This window comes from Myxine glutinosa, chromosome 6 (assembly GCF_964187855.1).
Source record: "Myxine glutinosa chromosome 6, kmMyxGlut1.1, whole genome shotgun sequence".
Lineage (NCBI taxonomy): Eukaryota > Metazoa > Chordata > Myxini > Myxiniformes > Myxinidae > Myxine > Myxine glutinosa.
Window position 1 is genome coordinate 181856768 of NC_136266.1, and position 22046 is coordinate 181878813.

Below are 22046 nucleotides of genomic sequence, written 5' to 3' on the forward strand. Positions count from 1 at the left end.
CGGCATTGCCGGGCGGTGGAGGGGAGGGGAGGGGGAAGGGGAGGGGAGGGGAGGAGAGGTTGGGGAGGGGCGAAGAGGGGGGGAGGGGAGAAGAGGGGGGAGGGGGAGGGGGAGGGGGAGAGGGGGGGATGGGGAGGATGGGGAGGATGAGGGATGGGAGGGGGAGGGGGGAGGGGGAGGGGGAGGAGGAGAGGGAGGGGGAGAGGGAGGGGGAGAGGGGAGAGGAGGGTGGGGATGGGGAGGGGGAGGATGAGGGATGGGAGGGGGATGGGGGAGGGGGATGGGGAGGCGGAGGGGGGATGGGGAGGGTGAGGGATGGGAGGGGGAGGGGGAGGGGGAGGGGGAGGGGGAGGGGGAGGGGGCAGGGAGGGATGGAGGGGGAGGGGGCAGGGAAGGATGGAGGGGGAGGGGGAAGGGATAGGGGCGAAGGGGAAGGGGGAAGGGGGGAGGGGAGGGGGGAAGGGGGGTGGAGAAGGGGAGGGTGGAGGGGGGGAGGGGAGGGGGAGGGGGGAGGGGTAGGGGGAGGGGAAGGGGGAGAGGGAAAAGGGAGGAGGGGGAGGGGGAGGGGGGAGGCGGGGCGGAGAAGGGGAGGGTGGAGGGGGGAGGGGAGGGGGAGGCGGGAGTCAAGTCGGAAGTCATTGTCGTCAATTGAATGTCGCATTTATTTTTTATTCCCTGTCAAATGGCATTGGTCCCGCATTCAGAACATGGAAGTCGGAAGTCATTGTCGTCAAATAAATGTAGCATGTATGTTTCACTCTCTGTCACATGCCGTTGGTCCCATGTCAATCGGATGAAGTTGAAAAATTAACGTTACGAAGTTTCTCTGGGACGTACTGATTCCGAATATGAAGTTGAAAAATTAACGTTCCGAAATACGCTGATGACGTCATAATTTTAAAACGCGAAATTTATTAAATTTTAAGGTGTGCTGTAGTTGCTCTGAGACGTACTGATTCCGAATATGCCTTTGGTTTTGCTCTGCAATGAGTAGTTCTCGAGTTATAAGAGGACAAACAAACAAACAAACAAACAAACATACTTTACTGCTTTATATAAATAGATGAATGATCGTTTTAAGGCCATTTTCCCCGCTAGAGCGGGGGTTAGCCTTTCGGGCCCCATGACAATCATGGTTCCCTGTTTGAGGCAATGTTTTTATGGCCGGATGCCCTTCCTGGCGCCAATCCTTGGTCGCCTCTTAGGATGCGCAAGATACGGTGTACCTATTCTAAACCGGGGTACACACCGGGATCATTCATCCCAGCAAGCCGGTACTCAACTTTTTGAAGTATCATGCTATATATCTTTTTTGTCACTCCCAATGGTGAAGAATCACTTTAAAATTCTCGAATCTGGATTTGGATCTTCAGCAAAATCTAATCAATTCGTCCTCGTCACACAACCAATCTGTCCAACAAGTTTCATCCGAATCCGTCCATAACTTTTTGAGATATTGTACTGTATATTGTTTTTGGCCCGATCTCTCGATGGTGAAGAATCACTTAAAAATTATCTGATCCAGATCGTCACCAAAACCTAATAATTTCATCCTCGTCAGTGTCACACATCCAACCTGCCCAACAAACTTCATCTGTATCTGTCCACAATTTTGAGATATCGTACACACAAACAAACAAGAAATGTGTCGTGCATATCACTATACTTGCGAAATCCCTAAAATAAGTTGTTAGCCTATGATGGCCTCAAAAATAGTTTGGGGTTGAATTCAGTGACCAGATATGCAAATCCTCTTAAAAATTTAGAGTTAATCGGATGAAAATTGACTTTAGAAATTTGGCCTATGTTGACCTATTGACCTTCTGACCCCAAAAACAACAGGCTTCTTATGACCAACTCCACCATTCGGTGAAGTTTCGTGAAGATCGGTTGAAAACTGTGACCTGTAGGTGACTAACATACAAACAAACACAGACAAGACATACAGACAAGCAAACAAACAAAGCCAGCCAGACAGACACAGACAGACAGACAGATGGAATAATGCACAAGACCAACCAAAATAATTGAAAAATCTTAGATTTTCACAAGTAACAAACAAAAAAGACAGGGGTGAAAACATAATCTCCATTCATCACAGATGGCAGAGGTAATTAGCAGCACAATCTCAAATGCTACCTATCCATGCCATTATCGCACAACATTAATGGGGAAACCAGATTTCCCTACCTCGTTTGGCACTTTCTTCAATTGCCCCTTCTTCCTGCTGTTTGCACTCTCCTTGCAAAGTCATTCGGTTCTTGCTGTGACAACAAGCCAAAGATTATTTGACAAGTGAGCACAACATAATCAACTTTTAACAAAACATAATCCAATTCTTGTCTAACGGGACTACGGGAGAGGCCCCGTGGGTTCACAGAAACAGAGCTTGCTCGCTGAAGTCACATACCAAAGTCATCGGGTCATCTCATTTCCCAATGGTCCAATGAAGAATGTGAATGGTGCTCGGTAAAGCGCATACCTCCGCCAGGGTTTAATAGTTTACGTATTGCATCCCATCGATAGGCCGGGTATGCATGCGGACCTTAACCATATAATCGAATCGGCTTCTTCTCGTCACCAAACCAACTTGTCAACCTGCTTTTGTCATTATTCGACCACAACATTTTGAGACATCGCGCTATATATTGCTTTTGGCCCCATCTCTCAATGGTGAAAAATCACTTCAAAAGTTCTAATATCCGGATCCAGATCTTCACCAAATTCGAATCGGCTCTTCCTCATCACACACCCAACCTGTCCACCAAATTTTGTCCAAATCCGTCCACAACTTAAGATTTCCTGTCCGCAGACAAACAAACGGACACAGACATGGGTGAAAAAACAATGGCCGTCCACCTTCAGTGGCATAGGTAATAATAGAAAAAGGATGGTGGGGAGAGGAGGACTGCCCTTTAAAAAAATGAAAACTGATGAAAATTAGTTCACATTATACAAAGAAATATTCATAGATCGTCAAAGAAAATGGAAACCAGCACAATGACAATTCCATGCACACCTCGGAGCTTTGCATAAAAGGGGTAGACGTCAAAAGTTTGGATTAGCCTTATAGAGAGTCAGTGATTCCATCAAAGAATGCAATTTCACGCTCTAAACCCATTAAAACTGCCACACATAATAACATGGTTGAAATTGCAGGGAAAATATCACAAGAAAAGAAAAAAAAAGCACGATACATGGGAGGAGAAGCTTAGCTCTTAAGTGCAAAAAGACAGGCTGGCTCAACCAACACGGCCTGCACTGCCGAGAACGAGGGTTGTGGTCTTCAAGGGCTGCCAGAAAATTCTAAAGCAGAATCAGATCAACAAAAGTGTTTGAGGTAGAAAGCGGGCTTCAAATTTCAAAATGAGCTTTCTTCAAATTTTTTGAAGGCTTCAAATTTGTTTTTGTTTTTTTAAATGAAGAACCGATTCGATTAGCTGCTGCTTTGCAATTCTGACCAGCCCCGGGAAACACCGATAAGTGTTTTTATCAGTTAGCTTCCACTTGATGGGGTACTCAAGCTGGGACATAGCAGACGCCGTGCTAGGCCATCAGCTCTAACGGCGTCAAATAAAGCTAAACACAGAGTCAATAAAACATTTCACAAACGAAACAATTAGCAAACGCTTTGCATATAGATCATTTTAAAGGTGCGGTGTTTCACACTTGATGATCAAAAAAAAAACAAAAAAAAAACATTACTTCCTGTACACAGAAACGCGAAACTTTTTCTCGGGTTTAGTGAAACGGGACATCATAAATTATTCCCAAAACCTCAGCGAGTCTGGTTCTGCAAAGCTCGGCAGACATTGAAGCTGCGGTAAACAGATGCATGCCGGTTCGTGGCTGAAGCTCTAAAAGCTTGCGAGGGAAATATGAAAAAAGGTCGTGTCATCTTACTGCAGCTTGCTATCAAATGGTATTCCTTCCCGACTGTACTAAAGCACCGGGGGAGGGTGTCACAAGTAAAGAGGTAATTGTGAGAAAGGACGAGAGGCGAGAAGCTCTTGACAACATAATGGAGCTGTAGACAAGAGATACGACGCTGCGACGGAAGGAAGGCAGGGGATGGGGAGGGAGATGGAGGAGAGAGAAACACAAAAGGAAATCCACAGAGCGAGCCGCACGCTTGGCATCGGGCAAGAAACACAAGCATCCACAGAAAAATGCCCGGCCGAGCCCGGTAGTAGATCAGGTGTGTACCAAAGGCGTGTGGCAGAAAACAAACGAGCTGACTCAAAACATCGTTACATGGGAGCTCCTGGTCCTCGCACCCACCTTCCCCTCCTTTCCACCAAAGAGAAAAGGAGATAAAACCGAACACGAACCAATCGATTGTTAAATATACGACAAATCAATAACGACTGATAAATGCTATAAATAAATAAATGCGACTAATCGATAAAGACAAATCTTCGACTTCCTTAATGGCCACAATTATTGCAATGTTCATGTTAGGGTTCATGTTAGACTTGGCGAAAGTCTTCCACAAACTGGCTGAACAGACCCGATGATCGACTAAAGGTTAGCACAGGAATTTAGAATTTGCTCATGGTGCCGGTGACAGCTCGCCTGGTCTTCATGAAAGACATCGTGGGATCTTTAAAAAGACGTCCCGTCTACTGTCATCAGTCGCTGGTCGTTAATGTCCATAAGGACGGCACAAACATCGACAAATAACTCTGCCCGTGAAATACCGGGATGACAGTGTATAGCTGGGTGGGGATTCAAACCCAGGCGAGACAACTTGGAGGTGAGTGTGGGTATCTCTCGGGCCGAGGGCATGCTGCCAGGCCAAATTAATAAAGACAAATAAATGTGATAAATCAATCAACAAAAAAGGACATCAAGCTGAAATCCACTAATCTGGAAAATCTGAGATGTTTGCATTATGGTGGCAGCAGTTTTAAAGAACCAAGCCAAATGTCTCCTGAGCAGAATGGAGAACGGGTCTGACTGCATTTAGCAACTGAACTGAAGAGGGTGACCACATCAGAAAACAATCTTGCTGTTGAAGGTTAGTGTTGTTCTGTGTGGGCGGACAGGTGAAACAATGGATGAAATAAACGGGATGTTCATCGAGGTATGCTAACCGCCCGAGGGACGTACAAGTAGGAGCTAGAAGTAGAAAGAGAAGCTGACGTTTTGGGCATTAACACTTCTTTAGCTCAGACGTTAATGCTCAAAATATCAGCTTCTTCTTGCTTCCTACGGAGGATAGCATACCTCAAACAACGTCATGTTGAATCGATCCACTGTCTCCCCACCAGTTTTTGTTTTTTTTCAGACATGATGCGCGACGGCATGCCAGCCCCTTACCCACTGTGATTCTCTGCAGCCGCACGAATACAGTCACTCCCCTTGGCCCAGGCAGTTTGCTTTGGCGGGGGAGCAGGGCTTCCTTGCTTTGAAACGGACAAATCTTGCAGACGCGATGCCGGCCTCTTCTCGTCGGCGTCCCTCATCTTACCACCAGCTTCGCCGTCGTCCTTCTGAATGGTCTGCGAACCTGACATGCACAAACACAAAGACATATACAGGCTTGCACAGAAATGGGAAGGCCAATTCACGGACAATGGACAGAACATGTGAATCAGAAACCCACCACAAACATATTCATCTATCTATTAAGTATGGCGTATGCACAGTGCGCGATTACCTACGAAATTCTGCGGGCCTATTGTGCAATGCATTCTCATACGATTTGAAGCACAATACGACAAGTGACAAAACCCACAACTTATGTTGGTATTTTGGTGCACAAATGGTCCACAGTGATTCATCTACTTATTACACACACAAGATTATAGAAATCTTGAAAGCAAACACCTTACGCTTCCCTCGTCTTTCTTTCCCTTCCCTCCCCATTCCTCCCAAACTCCCCGCATCACATACTGTCACGTGAAAAAGTAAGTACACCCCATGTAAAGTTTTGACTTTTTCAACATATTTCAACATACAGCTATTTGATCTTCATTTCAACAATATTGAAAGATAAAGGTGATATAATATAACAAATATCATGAAACATTTACATTTTGTAGTCCATTGTATAATTTAAATAAACATAAATGCAAATTTCGCATGTGGAAAAAGTAAGTACACCCCTACATTTATCACTACTTCAAATACCTAAAATTAGAATCAGGTGCACCAGCTCAGGTGCAAATGATGAGAACATCGTCAGAGAGGATCTTGGAGGAACCTGTCTTATTTAAACCTCAGACATTTAGTTTGGTTTGCTCTTTGTTGTTGAAGTGTGCGGCGTCACCATGCCTAGACCAAAAGAGCTCTCTGAGGCCTTCAGAAAGAAGGTTATAGATACCTACAAGTCTGGGAAGGGATTTTAAAAGATCTCCAAACAATTTGAAATCAATCATTCGACTGTCCGGAGGATCATCTACAAGTGGAGAAGATTCCAAACAACTGCCAACTTGTTCAAGCCAGGCCGCCCCAGCAAGTTCAGTCCGAGAGCAGACCGGAAGATGCTGAAAGACGTCTCTAAGAACCCCAGAATGTCAGCATGGGACCTACAGGTAGCTCTTGCCACTGATGATGTCAAAGTGCACGAGTCTACAATTAGAAAGAGGCTGCACAAATTTGATCTACATGGGAGGTGTGCCAGGAAGAAACATTTGCTGTCCAGAAAAAACATCAGGGCAAGACTAAAGACTGCCAATGAACACCGAGGCAAAGACCAGCACTTCTGGAACATTGTGCTCTGGACAGATGAGTCAAAGGTAGAGCTATTAGGCCACAGTACCAGAAGACATGTTTGGCGAAAACCAAAGACAGCATTTGACCACAAGAACCTGATACCAACTGTAAAGCATGGTGGTGGAAATATTATGGTTTGGGGCAGCTTTGCTGCATCAGGGCCTGGGCAGCTCACCATCATAGAATCCACTATGAATTCTTCATTGCACCAGAGGGTGCTTGAGGATAATGTGAGGCCATCTGTCGGAGAGTTGAAGCTCAACCGAAGGTGGACCTTGCAACATGACAATGACCCTAAACATACCAGTAAATCCACCAAGGAATGGCTGAAAAGAAAGAAATGGAGGGTTCTGGAATGGCTAAGTCAAAGTTCGGATCTAAATCCCATCGAGATGTTGTGGGGGGATTTGAAACGAGCTGTGCATGCAAGAAACCCCTCAAACATCGCACAGCTGAAAGAATTCTGCATGGAGGAGTGGGCAAAAATTTCTCCCAGTCGATGTCAGAGACTGCTAGACAGTTATAAGAAACGCCTACTTGAGGTTGTTTCTACCAAAGGGGGCAATACCACCTATTAGAGCCAAGAGTGTACTTACTTTTTCCCACATGCGAAATTTGCATTTATGTTTATTTAAATTATACAATGGACTACAACGTGTAAATGTTTCATGATATTTGTTATATTATATCACCTTTATCTATCAATATTGTTGAAATGAAGATCAAATAGCTGTATGTTGAAATATGTTGAAAAAGTCAAAACATTACATGGGGTGTACTTACTTTTTCACATGACTGTACGTGAGTTGGTAACAACACCCACGAACCTCACAACAAATAAAATAGTAATTCTCCTAACAAAAATAAAAAGGGCCAAATGGAACATTAATAAATATTTGTTTTTTTGGGTGTATGGTTAAGCTACAGCCTTGGTTTACATTGTCGAAGTATAATGCATCGCTACACAAATTAATGGTAATACACATGCTCGAGAATGTACCGTCAGGCCAATAAGTCAAAATTTTGATAGACACAGCAAACTTTGGGTCGGCCTGTTCAACGTTCCCATCTGAGGATTCAAATCCCATGTTAATCAAGGATTCAAATCCCATATTAATCAAGGGTTCAAATACCATATTCATGTGTTGACATCTCATGTCCTCATCATGCATGAAACATAGAGCATACCGATTCTGATACACCATACTCTGTTATACATAACAGAGCATCGGTGATGCCGAAGCAGTTTCTTAGCAAGGGTTACACTATGTGGTTTGCAGTAGTTTGGGCAGATTATTGGATTTGTTCATGATGCCGGCGGCGATAGCTCGCTCACTGTTCTCGGAGGACACCGTGGGATATTTAACGTCTGCCAACTAATGTCAGCAGACGGGACGCCAGCTTACTGTCTATTTGAGGGACGTTACGCACATCGATGAATCTCCTGGCCTGTGAAACACCGAGCTGACAGTTTTATAGCTGGGTCGGGATTCAAACCCAGGCGAGACGGATTAGAGGTGAGTGTGCGTACCTCTAGACCATCCTGCCAGCATTACAGATCCTTACACATTGTTAATAGATAAATAAAATAAATAAATGTAAACCTCCATGAAACGGTTCAATTTCAATCTACATTGAATGGCTTTTAATGTTATTCCTGTCAGAAAATGGATGCCTGTCATATCAATACATATTAAACATGTTTAACATTCCATTTTTAATGTGCTATGGATTTTTGAACACAGATTGGATATAATTTTTTGAGGGTAGGTTATAATTTCATATTAATACTTTTAAATACAAATAATTAGAGTCCAGGCAAGGATTTAAGATAATAATAATAATAATTTTCTAAACAACAAAAAGAACAAGAAAGAACAATCGGAGATTGCAGATCCTCACCAGGACGTGTTTTTAGGGGTTTTTAAGGCTTTTGTGTGAAAACAAATATGGCGGCTGAACCATATGACCGATGATATCATTATTTTTTTTGTCCACCAATTTATCCTGAGATGATGCTCAAGAAATTTCATCTTGAGTGATGAAGTTTTTTGCTTGTCGAATTATGATATCATAATAGAGGCACCTATGACATCATTAACATATTATGTTATTCCCCATAGAGAGTTATTTACAATGAGCCATGTCTCAATTTTTTCTATGCAGCACTTTTGGAGATAGAGGTGCAGTTTTTCAGTTTTTCCAAGATGGCGTCCATACCACGTGACCTATGACGTCATCATTATTTTTAAAAATTCTACAGGAGGAGGCACACCCATGGTGAAAATTTCCTGTCAATCAGACCAACGGTTGCATAGAAAATCATTTATTCTGTGTGGACAAACAAACCAACACTGAACTGAAGACCACATCCATACGTACACCACCATGAGTCTGACAGACAGACTCAAATGCAATACCCTCTCCTGTGGCGAGGGTAACAATCAGGTCACGTGGTCACATTTTCAAGTACTCACGCCAGACATGTTTGGGATTTGTAAATCGATGCAGAAGTGCATAGGCAAATTTAGAATCACAAGACGTTGCGGAAACATAATTCTTGTCTTGCAATTTCATGACCGGCCTTCATACCAAGTCAAGCAAAGCAACTGTGTTTGAAACTTTGACATGACATGACAGCTTGGTATTGTTTTTAAACACATTAAGGTGATGCCTTTGCAGGATGATACATTGTTCCACCAAATAAACTTTCCTGTGAGTTTTGTCAGAAACAAAATATCGACATTAAAAGATAGATCCGAGTTATTCATATTTATTGGGAAAATAGGCCGGCTTTCTAAGGAAATGCTATTGTGAAAGAGGACTCAATTACAACGAGAACGGCACTCAGTAGAGAGCACACCTTTAGCCCATCACTCCATGGTGAAGAGTTGCACAGCGAGAGCCTGATGCACATGTGGGATAGCGCACACAAACAACTTGGGATGGCAGCACAGAGAGCCTGGTGCACATGTGGGATAGGGTGCGCACGTGTGTAAACACACACACACACACACACACACACACACACACACACACACACACACACACACACACACACACACACACACACACACACACACACACAGCGTCTGATACAAATGTGGGATAGCAAAAAACAAAAAAAACATCATTCAAAACAACAAACGTGGCCCTTTATGACTTAGCAGACATTTGGGAGGAACCTATGCTTCACGAAGTACCCAATGGTCGGAAACAAACTCAGATTGGCAGCCACATATTAAGATGTACTGTCAAGGCTTTTGGGTTTGGCTGTCGCTTTTCGCTGTCACTCAAGCTTTTGGGTCTCATTATCTGCCATGATCTTTCCTGGGAAAACCACATTTTCAAGCTGGCCTCCAAAGCCAGTCACCGACTGGGCATCCTCCGTCATGCGATGTCCTTCCTTGGCACTTCTGAGCTCCTCACCACATACAGTACATACTGCTCTCCACATACTCTCAATGGAATACTGTTCTCCCCTCTGGGCTGGTGCTCCTGCCTCACACCGAGCTTGGCTTCACGTGGGTGAAACCAGAGCTTTCAGAATCATTCGATTCTCCTGCAATGAAGCCGATTCTGAGGGCCTTTTCTTTCTCACCTCAGGCAGGTAGGTGGTCTTTCTGTCTTCTACTGACTCCTCTCCGGCCTTGCTCCCCCAGCTCTCTCTGTGCTCTGTCCCCCAAATATTCCTACAGGTCGCACAAGATCTGCCAGCAACCCTCTTATGGTTAAACTGCCAAAATCAAGACTCTCTGCTCACCTTCACTTCTTCATTCCTCTTTTCTCCCACCTTTGGAACAAACTCCCACACTCTCTTCAATCCCACTCCCCCCTCCAGATCTTTAAAACAGCTGTTCACCACCATCTCTTGTCTTCCCTCATCCAAAACCTTGATCTTTTCTACCCCCGTTAAAACACCACAAATCCGCCTCTTTCAATCCCCAACTTCTTTCCTGAAATTCCTAGTAGTGTTAATTTGCTTTATACCATGTACCCCTCCCTCCTCCCCAGCCCTCCCCCTTCCACAGATCTACCGAAGTCCCTGTTCTCTGCTGTTGTTGTGGTTGTGTGCTTCCCTCTCTCTCCCGCTCACTTCATTGGACGTTTTATGTGTCGGTCAATGTTTTCATGTTCAATGTGTTAGCTCTTACACGCGCCTCGATTCTGTATACAAAAAAGAAAGAAAAAAAAAAGAAAAAAAAAAAAAGGAGTCACCAACTTATTGAGCGAGTTCACGGCAGGTGGGCACGGGACGAGCGGAGGAACGAATATAAAAACACGCGCGTGGCTTGACAGTCACCCAGCAAATGAAATATGGCGGTGCTTTCCTTAAGCATTAAGTGTGCAGTGCAGTGCAGTGGTGAAAGGCAGGAGTACTTTGTTGAGACAAAATGAACAAACTGGCAGAGAGACAAATGTTACATTGCCAAAGCAGTCACAAAATATAAGGCAATGGACACACTTATTATTGAAGTACGACGTGCACTTTATGACTGCTTCATTGTTAAGTGGGGAATGAGGGATGGTATTCTCAGTAAAAATCGTTGTTTCTACAGCAGAACATAAGCGTGCGGTAAAAACCCGAAAGGGAAAGGCTTGGAATTGTGGCCAATGCCAGTTACTCCATAAACCAAAACGTTAGTGGAACTCCAAATCCATGTAAGCTCCCTCTAAATGTTAGTTTGGCAAACGATATCCCATAAATGCACATTTCCATACAAAACAAGGAATTTAGTAAGCTAAATCATGGGACTGGGGCTTTGGGTGACAACATGTGTGAATGGAGCGTCTTACTCGCTTGCCTATTTTCATCACGCCAACTCTTCTCAGGCTCACTGTGCCAGCTGGATTGCCTGTGGACAGAAGTGCATTCGATCCGTCATGGTTTAACAACTGAAGAGGCCACCCAGAGACACCGCAAGGTGACCGAACAAACAAACTGACAACGAGGTTTTCCCCCACACGAGTTTCCCCTCAATCTTTAAGGTATGCAAGAGAGTGATCCGTCAAGCCTGTATGATCGATACCTGCTCCATGCTAACCCTAATTGTACAAAAAGGGTTCCCCTCAAATATCCCAATGGGTTTTTATGAGAAACCCACAGCACAGTGCCAAGCATCAAAAGTACGACCACTCCCCCACATAAATATTTCAATTATATGCAACAGCAAAGGAAATGCTTGATACGCATGTACAATGTATATATCAAGTTTGCTCATAAATAGCGCCCACCCATTGGCTGCTCGTCACCGTTATCAAACCACTGACACCACTCAAGCTCTCCAATACAAAGCTCCCACTACTGGATATTTATACGAGACAGTTTTTAAACTCGGCGATATGCAGAACATTACAAAACATCAAATAAGTAACCAGAATGACATCACAATAATGAAACACAAATGGCACTCGGCCGTGCGCATAGTCTCGCCTCGAGCACTCATTCTGAACAAAACCGCCATCATCAATTAAACACACTACGATTGCGGCCCGTCCATAATCCGCCATGCACCCGATTACGTCACATACATTGCCATCATGCACAGCTATATTGATTGATTATTACATTTAATAACCACTTTTGTGCACATTGAGGCTAAATTGCACCAATGAGCATGAATATGAAAAAAAAATTCATTCGTGTTCAATATATAATATACCCCGGTGTGTCTGATGCCTGATGTCTGATGTCTGATGTCTGATGCGCCACGTGGAGATTGGTTTCTGAGGTTTGGGACATGCAATGTAGGGACAATGACAGGGAGATCAGGAGAAGTGGTGGAAGTATTGGTCAGAAGAAGAGTGGACATATGTTGTGTGCAGGAGACGAGATGGAAGGGAAGTGGTGTGAGAATGGTGAAGCGTAGGCAGGGACAGAAATACAAGTTTGTGTGGCAAGGGTGCCCGGAAGGTGTGAATGGTGTTGGTGTCCTGTTTTCTGAGGAGTTTGTAGACAGTGTGGTGAGGGTGACTAGAGTGAGTGATGGGTTGATGATGGTGAAAATGATGATTGGAAAGCTCTTGGTGAACGTCATCTCGGGATATGCTCCGCAGGTTGGTCGGAGCGATGAAGAGAAGGACAAGTTCTGGTGTGCGATAGAGAAGCTGATGGAAAACGTGAAAGATAAGGAAGTTGTTGTGGTAGGAGGAGACCTAAATGGACATGTGGGACGGTTTTGAAGGAGTTCATGGGGGTTACGGATATGGTGTGAGGAATGGAGAAGGTGAAAGGATTTTGGAGTTTGCTGATGGAGCTGATTTGTTGATTTGTAATACTCAGTTCCAGAAAGAGGATAATAAGCTTGTTACATACACGTCCGGTGGGTCGACGACAACCGTTGACTACCTGATGGTGCGTAGGCGAGATGGGGGCACCTCCGGGACACAAAGGTGATCCCGGGGGAGGAGGCTGTTTCACAGCACCACTTGGTTGTCTGCGACAGAAAGGTGAAATGTGTGAGGAGAGCTCGGTGGGTGAAGTACCAACCGAGAATGAAGGTGTGGAGGTTGAAAGAAGTGACAGTGAGGGAAGGTTTTTGTTTTTGTTTTTTTTTGTATACAAGATCGAGGGTCGTGAAAGCTAACATTAACCACACAAAAAGTCAAACCGACACATCAAACACAAAAAATAAGGGGAGCGGTAGACAAGATGGGGAGAGAGGGGGAAGGACAAACACAACATTTGAGAGCAATGTGGGAGGGGGAGGGCTTGGGGGGAGGTGGGAGAGGTATAAAACATGTGAACACTGCAAAGACTTCCAGGAAAGAAGTTGGAATTTCAAAAAAAAAGTGTGTACCTGGGGTGAATTAGTGGGGGTCGAAAAGATCAAGATTTTGGATGGGGGAAGATAAGAGATGGTGGTGAACAGCTGTTTTAAAGACCTGGAGGGAGGAGTGGGATTGAAGGGAGTGGGGGAGTTTGTTCGAGAGGTGGGAGAAAAGGGGAATGAAAGAGTGAAGGTGAGCAGAGAGCCTAGATTTTGGCAGTTTAACCATAAGAGGGTTGCAGGCAGATCTTGTGCGACCTGAAGGAATATTGGGGGGACAGAGCACAGAGAGAGCTGGGGGAGCAAGGCCGGAGAGGACTCGGTAGAAGACAGAAAGACCACCAACCTGCCTGCGGTGAGTGAGTGAAAGGCCCTCGGAGTTAACTTCATCGCAGGAGATTCCAATGATTCTGAATGTTTTGGTTTCAACCGCGGGAAGCCGAGCTAGGTGTGAGGCAGGAGCACCAGCCCATAGGGGAGAACAGTATTCCATTGAGCTGCGGATGAAAGCCTTGAATGTGGTGAGGAGCTCAGGTGTGCCAAGGAAGGACTTCGCACGACGGAGGATGCCCAGTCGGCGACTGGCTTTGGAGGCCAACTTGGAAATGTGGTTTTCCCAAGAAAGATCATGGCAGATAAAAAACAAAAACAAAAAAACCACCTTTAGAGGCCATTTTTCCCCGCAAAGCGGGGGTTGGCCTTTTTCGGGCACCGTGATTGTTGTTGTATTTGTTGGTCCCCTTTTTGAAGCAATGTTTTACGGCCGGATGCCCTTCCTGCCGCCAACCCTGTTTGTCGCCTTTTACGACAAACAGGGAATTACCAGTGAACTGGTACTCAATTTGCCGACCTCGGAAGGATGACAGGCTGAGTCAACCCCCTGGCGTTAATTCAGCGATCGACCGGGATTCGAACCCAGGATCCTAGGATCCTAAGATCCTAAGCTGGCACCCTGACCGCTAAGCCAACACCAGGCAGATAGTGAGACCCAAAACCTTGAGCGACAGAACTTCTTGGAGAGGATTGTTGAGAAAGTAGATGGGAGAGTTTTCCAGTCGGTCCTTTCGGAGAGACATTGTAAGAGTGTGAGATTTGTCAGGATTGAAAGACATGTTCCACTTGTTTGACCAGTCTGATTTTGGCCAGGTCTGCAGAGAGTGAGGAGGCTGCGGACTGCCGATCTGAGGGATGAGGAATGGAGCGGCAGATAGTGGAGTCATCAGCAAAGAGATAGAGAGGATTTTCCAGAGAGTCGGAGAGATCATTCATGAAGACCAGAAATAGCACAGGGCCCAGAACACGACCTTGGGGAACTCCAGCCTGAACAGGAAGGGGAGATGAGAGATATCCATTCAGGGCCACACGTTGCCTACAACCAGAGGAGATTAAAAGAGAGGCTGAGTATGGTAGAGGATGACGTGGTTGAGCTTGAAAGTGGTTGGATGTCAATGAAAGATAGTCTGTTGGGAGCCGATTGTGAGGTATGTGGATGGACAAAAGGACCACCGAGGCACTCGGAAACATGGTGGTGGGATGATGAAGTTGGAAAGAGGATCGACGAGAAGAGGAAGAAGTTCAAGGAGTGGCAGAGGGCGAAGGGTACGGGAGCAGAAAAAGCAGAGCATGAAAGTTATAAGGCAGCCAAGAAGGCTGCAAAGAGAGGTAGCAAAGGCGCAGGAGGCATGTAGGAAAATGTTCGGAGAACGCTTGGATTCGGAAGAGGGTCAGAGAGCAGTATTCAGGATTGCAAAGCAGATAGCGAAAGAGAGGTGCGATGTGATGGGGGTGAGTTTCTTGAAGGATGCAGTGGGACAAATCGTAGTGGAGTCAGATGGAATTAAAGGACGATGGAAGAAATATATGGAAATGCTGTTGAATGCAGAGAATGAATGGGATGGCAACAGAGAGCAACCCAGTTTTAGGACCGGCAGAGAAGATAACTGAGAAGGAAGTTGAGGAAGCGATAAAAGCAATGAAAAGTAGAAAAGAGGGAGGGCCAACGGAAGTTGTGGGAGATATGTTGAAGGCAGAGGGAAGTTGGGGTGTGAAGACAATGACAGAGATCTGCAATCTGGTGGTGAAAGAAGGCCGCATTCCAGTGGATTGGGAACTGACGACCCTCGTCCCTCTATACAAAGTGAAAGGTGACCCTCTGGACTGTGGCTCGTATCGAGCGATAAAGTTGTTGGAGCATGGAATGAAGGTATTGGAAAGGGTGTTGGAGAACTCAGGAGATCTCGCGAGATCTTGTGGGCGACGGCACGGTTTTTCGAAGCTGTGCACGTTCTCCACGTTTTCGAAGTTAAGTAATTGTTCACAATTGTATTTTGTCGAAACTGTATTTATCTTTCAGTGTGTGTACCTATGGTGTGTCCCTAGGAGGATTCTCGGTGTAAATCCGTCATAAATTAATCGTTTCTATTTGCCCCGCGTGTGCAGCCTTGAAGCCTGAAGCTTTCCCCTTCGAAGTTTGTTCACATAAGTTTCTTCCTTCGCTGTTTTGCACGATTCTTAGATTTTTCCCTTCTCCCCCGAACATCTACTCTTTGTCTAACGTTTTAACCCCCCCCCCCCCCCCAAAAAAAGATTTTAAAAACTTTTATTTCCCTTTCTCCACTGTGCTGTTGTCTCATCATGTGCTTCTGTCCACGTGCGCCATCTCGCCCCGCCCTCATTATCCCCTTCTCTTCCACCTTTTGCCCTGTTATGTGAATCGTGGTTGTCCCTCGAGGCTCCCTCTCCCCGTTGGTATTTTTGTGAATATAATATTGTCAGTGGGGTAGCAATATGTAGAGCCAGATAGATCTGTGTAGGTAACGTGCTTCGTCTGTCGTGGTAAGGCATCTACCTTGTAATAAGTTTCATGTGTCGGTGTTTTGTCGGTTAAGAGTATATCTGTGGACATACCATGATGTTCATGTGATAAGTAGCGTAGGGATTAAAGAGTAGCGCCCCTGTGTGTCACACCACCTGGTAGCTAAACCTTTGTCCCTTATGGCAATGCACACCAACATAGACATGTAGTTAGGTCCCGAGTGCAACATTAAATAAATCCCTTCCCTGGCGAAGACTCAGGAAGAAAACCGAAAGGAAGCCAGTTCAGGGAACCGCCGCATGGGCCGCAGCCAGGTACACCTCCGGCAGGCCATGGGTAGCACAAGGTATGACCAGGCTACAGGCCTGTGAGTCAGTGGAGGGCACTGATTGGGTGGCGCGCCGAGGATGACGTCACCACCACAAGGTTATTTAAGGGCGCGCCGAACGAGAGTTCGAGAGAGAGCACATCCGGTTCTTGTTTGCGCAGCTAGCCCTTTTGGACATCCGGCGCTTCGTCTTGCACAGCCCGAGTTGAGTTCGCTTGCTTCTTGCACGTTTGCTTCGGGAGAGCCGACTGGGACATGGCAGGCCGATCGTGTGTGAAGATAGACCTCGCTTGGAGACGCTAGCCTCTGTTGGACGTGCGGTGCTTTTCCTGCTGTGGGACCTCGTGGTGCTTGGAGCGGTGTTTGTGCTTGGAGTGGTGCTCGGTGCTGTGGTGCTGTAGCGAGGGACCTCGTGGGTGCATCGGGGCTGAACGGAGCCGTGTTGGACGGCGGACAAGACAAGACGAGGGACAGATAAGGCCGCACGCACCATTTTACACACTACGACGAGACAATTCTTTTTGTAATTCATCCTCATTTGTTCATTTGAGTCCGATGTGTGGGATCCCAATTTAGTTACATGATTTGATTATCGTCGCGTTTCTCTGTCCCGATTCTTATTTCAATAAACCCTTGTATTATTTTTCATTCCTTTAAAATCTTGTTTGCCGTTTGAGTTAGTTCGCCTTCCACAGGTACGCGCTTGCGCAGCTTCCATTTTCCTTCTTCCTCCCGCGCGACCATAGTAAAATCCGTGTATGGCCGTCGCCTCAATTAAATCCATTCAGGCCTATCCGCGACCTTCTGGTGTTAACCGGAGTCGCACGACAATATTGTTCTTCACGGTTCTGGTTAAATATGTTTAAACTTTCCCCTGCAGTACTTTATTCAGGGGTATATTACAACACACTGTTTTTCTTCCTATTTAAAAGGCTTTTTTCAATTTCCTTTTCAACTAATTCCACTTAAAAAAAAAAAATTCAATCTCTTATAATTCTTCATCACGACATGCTCTAAATTCTCATTCATTCCACCCCTCCTCCATCGTTCTTAAACGGATCGCAAACTTGAAAATCACAATAAACCCAATTTGTTATAAAAGTTTGTCTTTCATTAATCATCCACTTTCTAATCTCCCCCCTTGCCCGTACCCTCCTAAACTCCCCCCTTGCCCCTCCCCTCCTAAACTCCCCCCTCCCCTTCAAAACTCGCCCCCAACCCCTCCCCTTCAAATCTCCCCCCCCCCCCCCCACCATCCCTCTCCAATTCTCACCCCTCCCCCTCCTCCTCCTCAAAGCTGCCTCCTCCCCACTTCGTCTCCCTTCTATCTCATACCTCCACCTCCCCCAACCTTCGACTTGCCTCTGCCCCCCCCCCCCCCCTCAAACAACCCCTCACTGTGCCTCATCGCATCACCATCAAACCTTTCGTGCTCCTCATCCTTCCCTTGCTTGTAACTCTTCTGTAATCTCTGACACACTATCAACTGCTCTCCCTACCTCCCCCTCATCCTCCATCTGACCCTACCCCTCCCCTGTCCTGCACCCGATGCTCCCCCTCTCTCCTCATTAACGATATGGACCTCAAACATCCGGGGCCTTCGCTCAAACCTGTTTGATCTCTCCATTCAGGTTGCTTCTGACAATCCAGACTTGATCTGCTCAACAGAAACTTTCCTCCTTCAAGATGTCTCTGATTCCTTAATATCTCTTCCTGGTTACTCCCTCCTCCGGTATGATAGACCTGAGCCTCGTCCTGGTGGTGGGGTTGCTATCTTTATCAAAAACTCTCTTCCTCACTCTCCTTGCACTGCCCTCTCTCGACCCCACCCCCAGGAGTACCTCTGGCTACGGCTTCCTCTCCGCTCCCACCTTTTGTTCATATGTGTTCTGTACTGTCCTCCAATCAGTGATGACTCCATTTACATTTCGCTGTCTGACAACATGGACCAGCTTCTATCAACTCATCCAAACTCTCTCTTCCTCATATGTGGTGACTTCAACTGTCATCATGCCAGCTGGCTGGGTGTGGGTTCCTCTCTCACCAACCATGGCACCTCAGCAATGGACTTCTGCGACTCATTGGGACTGACACAATCTGTCAATTTCCCGACCCGGATCTCAGTCAATGGAGTATCTTCTCTTCTAGACTTGATTATGACAAACTTCCCTGCAAATGTCTGCTGCTCTTCTTCTGCTCCAATCGGTTCTTCTGATCATATGCTTGTTAAAATGGACATCTCTCTGGCCATTCTCAGAGAGCCTCCTCAGCTCCGACGAGTCTGGCATTTCAGTCAGGCTGACTGCCACGGTCTGCAAGCAGCCATCAATCATCTGGACTCGTCTCCCATCTCCACTGCCTCTGACATCAATTCTGCCTGGGAATTCTTCCAAAGCAAACTGCTCTCTCTCATGCACAGATTTATCCCATCTCGTCTTCAGTTGTCTTACCCTTCCTCCCGTCCATGGTACAATTAGTCTTGTGGTGAGGCAGTTGCCCTGAAACAACTTGCCTTTGCCTCTTGGAAGGCAAATCCAACTGAAGGCAATCTCAGTTCCTTCCACCAAGCTCGGAACAAGTGTGTGTCTACCCTCAGGAGTGCCAGGAAGCACTATCTCTCCACATTCAAGAATGAACTCTCAAACTTGTCTCCTTCCTCCAAATCCGGGTGGCGTCTGGTCAAATCCGTTTCTGGTGTTTGTTCCCCCTCCATCCCCTCCCTTAGCTCAAATGGCTACACAGTTGACACCGCACGTGACAAAGCCGAATTCCTCAACTCTGTGTTTGCCTCAAAATCTTGTGTCCCGAACCCATCTCTCTCGGTTCCCACCTTACCCAGTCGAACCCAACTGCTCCTGGACTCTGTGTCCTTCTCTCCTGACAAAGTGGAGAAGTTTTTGTCAAACCTCGACTCCGATTCTGCAACTGAACCAGACGGCATCAGCCCATGGGTCCTAAAATCCTGCTCTGCCGCTCTATCTCACCCTATCTCTGTTCTTTTCACCCTCTCTTTTGCTCAAGGTCATCTGCCGGCATCTTGGAAATCAGCAAACATTACCGCTTCACACAAAAAAGGAGCAAAAACAGATCCTTGCAACTACAGACCAATCAGCCTGCTCCCAATTATCATCAAAGTCATGGAATCCATCATTGTTTCGGATATCAAATCCTTCCTCTTCTCCAATGGCTTGATCTCTGATCATCAATTTGGATTCAGACCAGGTCATTCTACTCTGGACATGTTGCTTCTGCTGTCTCAACAATGGATGGAAGTCCTCAATGCCAAACAGGAAACCAGAGCTGTCTCCCTTGACACATCACGTGCCTTCGATACGGTCTGGCACCCAGCTCTGCTCACCAAACATCTCCTCCTTTGCTATCCATGGAAAACTCCTCGCATGGCTTGCGGACTTCCTCTCTGGTCGTAATCAACGTGTGGCCCTGAATGGATTTCTCTCATCTCCCCTTCCTGTTGTGGCTGGAGTTCCCCAAGGTAGTGTTCTGGGCCCTGTGCTATTTCTGATCTTCATCAATTATCTCTCCGACTCTCTGGAAAATCCTCTATCTCTTTGCTGATGACTGCACTCTCTGCCGCTCCATTCCTCATCCCTCAGATCGGCAGTCTGCAGCCTCCTCACTCTCTGCAGACCTGGACAAAATCACAGACTGGTCAAACAAGTGGAACATGTCTTTCAATCCTGACAAATCTCACACTCTTACTATGTCTCTCCGAAAAGACCGACTGGAAAACCCTCCCATCTACTTTCTCAACAATCCTCTCCAAGAAGGTCTGTCGCTCAAGCTTTTGGGTCTCACTATTCGCCATGATCTTTCTTGGGAAAACCACATTTCCAAGCTGGCCTCCAAAGCCAGTCGCCGACTGGGCATCCTCCGTCGTGCGAAGTCCTTCCTTGGCACACCCGAGCTCCTCACCACATACAAGGCTTTCATCCGCAGCTCAATGGAATACTGTTCCCTCCTCTGGGCCGGTGCTCCTGCCTCACACCTATCTCGGCTTCACGCTGTTGAAACCAAAGCTTTCAGAATCATTGGAATCTCCTGCGATGAAGCTAACTCCGAGGGCCTTTCATTCACTCACTCACTCACCGCAGGCAGGTTGGTGGTCTTTCTGTCTTCTACCGACTCCTCTCCGGCCTTGCTCCCCCAGCTCTCTCTGTGCTCTGTCCACCAAATATTCCTACAGGTCGCACAAGATCTGCCAGCAACCCTCTTATGGTTAAACTGCCAAAATCGAGGCTCTCTGCTCACCTTCACTATTTCATTCCCCTTTTCTCCCGCCTCTGGAACAAACTCCCCCACTCCCTTGAATCCCACTCCTCCCTCTAGGTCTTTAAAACAGCTGTTCACCACCATCTCTTATCTTCGCCCATCCAAAACCTTGATCTTTTCTACCCTCGCTAATTTCACCCAAGATGCACTTTTTTTAAATTCCAACTTCTTTCCTGGAAGTCCTTGCAGTGTCCATATGTTTTATACCTCTCCCAAATCTCCCCGCCCACCCTCCCCCCAAGCCCTCTCCCTCCCACAGTTCTCTCGATGTCCCTGCTCTCAAATGTTGTGTTTGTGTCCTTCCCCCTCTCTCCCCATCTTGTCTACCGCTCCATTTATTTTGTGTTTTGTGTGTCGGTTTTGACTGTTTGTGTGATTAATGTTAGCCCTTTCATGAGCCTCGATCTTGTATACTAAAAAAAAGAAAAAAGAAAAAAAAAGAAAAAAAGGGGGACAAGGAAGAAAGTAAAGATCGACGAAATGCAATTTGGATTTGTGCCAGGAAGAGGAACGACAGACGTGCTTTTTATTGTAAGGCAGTTGCAGGAGAAGTACATGGAGAAGAGGAAAAAGTTGTTTCTTGGGTTTGTTGATCTGGAGAAAGCATTCCATCGGGTTCCACGCGAAGTAGTGACATGGGCATTGAGGAAGTTAGGAGTCGATGAATGGTTGATCAGAGTAGTGATGGCAATGTACGAGACAGCGCGCACAGCTGTAAGGACAAAGGACGGGAACAGTGGTGAGTTTGAGGTGAACATGGTATGCATCAGGGGTCCGTACTAAGTCCACTAATCTTTGTAGCTGTGATGGAGGTGCTGGCTCAGAACATAAAGGAGGGTTTACCGTGGGAGTTGTTGTATGCAGATGATCTGGTGTTGATTGCGGAAAGTATGGATGGACTGAAGGAGAAGATGAACACGTGGAAGGAATGTGTGGAGACAAAAGGTCTGAAGGTGAATATCGGAAAAACGAAGGTAATGGCAAGTGGTAAAGCATGTGTGTGGTGAGGTGGAAAGAACTGGGAAGTGGCCGTGTGCTGTGTGCAGGAAGGGTGTCGGAGTGAACTCCATTCAATGTACAATGTGCGCTGAGTCGGTTCATCAAAAATGTCGTGGACTGAGAG

At 46.2% G+C, this 22046-nt stretch overlaps 1 protein-coding gene across 1 annotated transcript in view; it reads right to left on the minus strand.

Annotated features, from left to right (window-relative positions):
• Positions 1-22046, minus strand: part of LOC137428992 (eukaryotic translation initiation factor 4B) — a 104213-nt gene that overhangs the window by 14688 nt on the left and 67479 nt on the right. The window contains exons 10-12 of the mRNA XM_068118950.2: positions 11518-11576; positions 5323-5512; positions 2191-2264 (exon numbers count right to left, since the gene is read on the minus strand). Of these exons, the coding sequence (XP_067975051.2) occupies positions 2191-2264; positions 5323-5512; positions 11518-11576 (323 nt within the window). The remainder of the gene's footprint in view (positions 1-2190; positions 2265-5322; positions 5513-11517; positions 11577-22046) is intronic.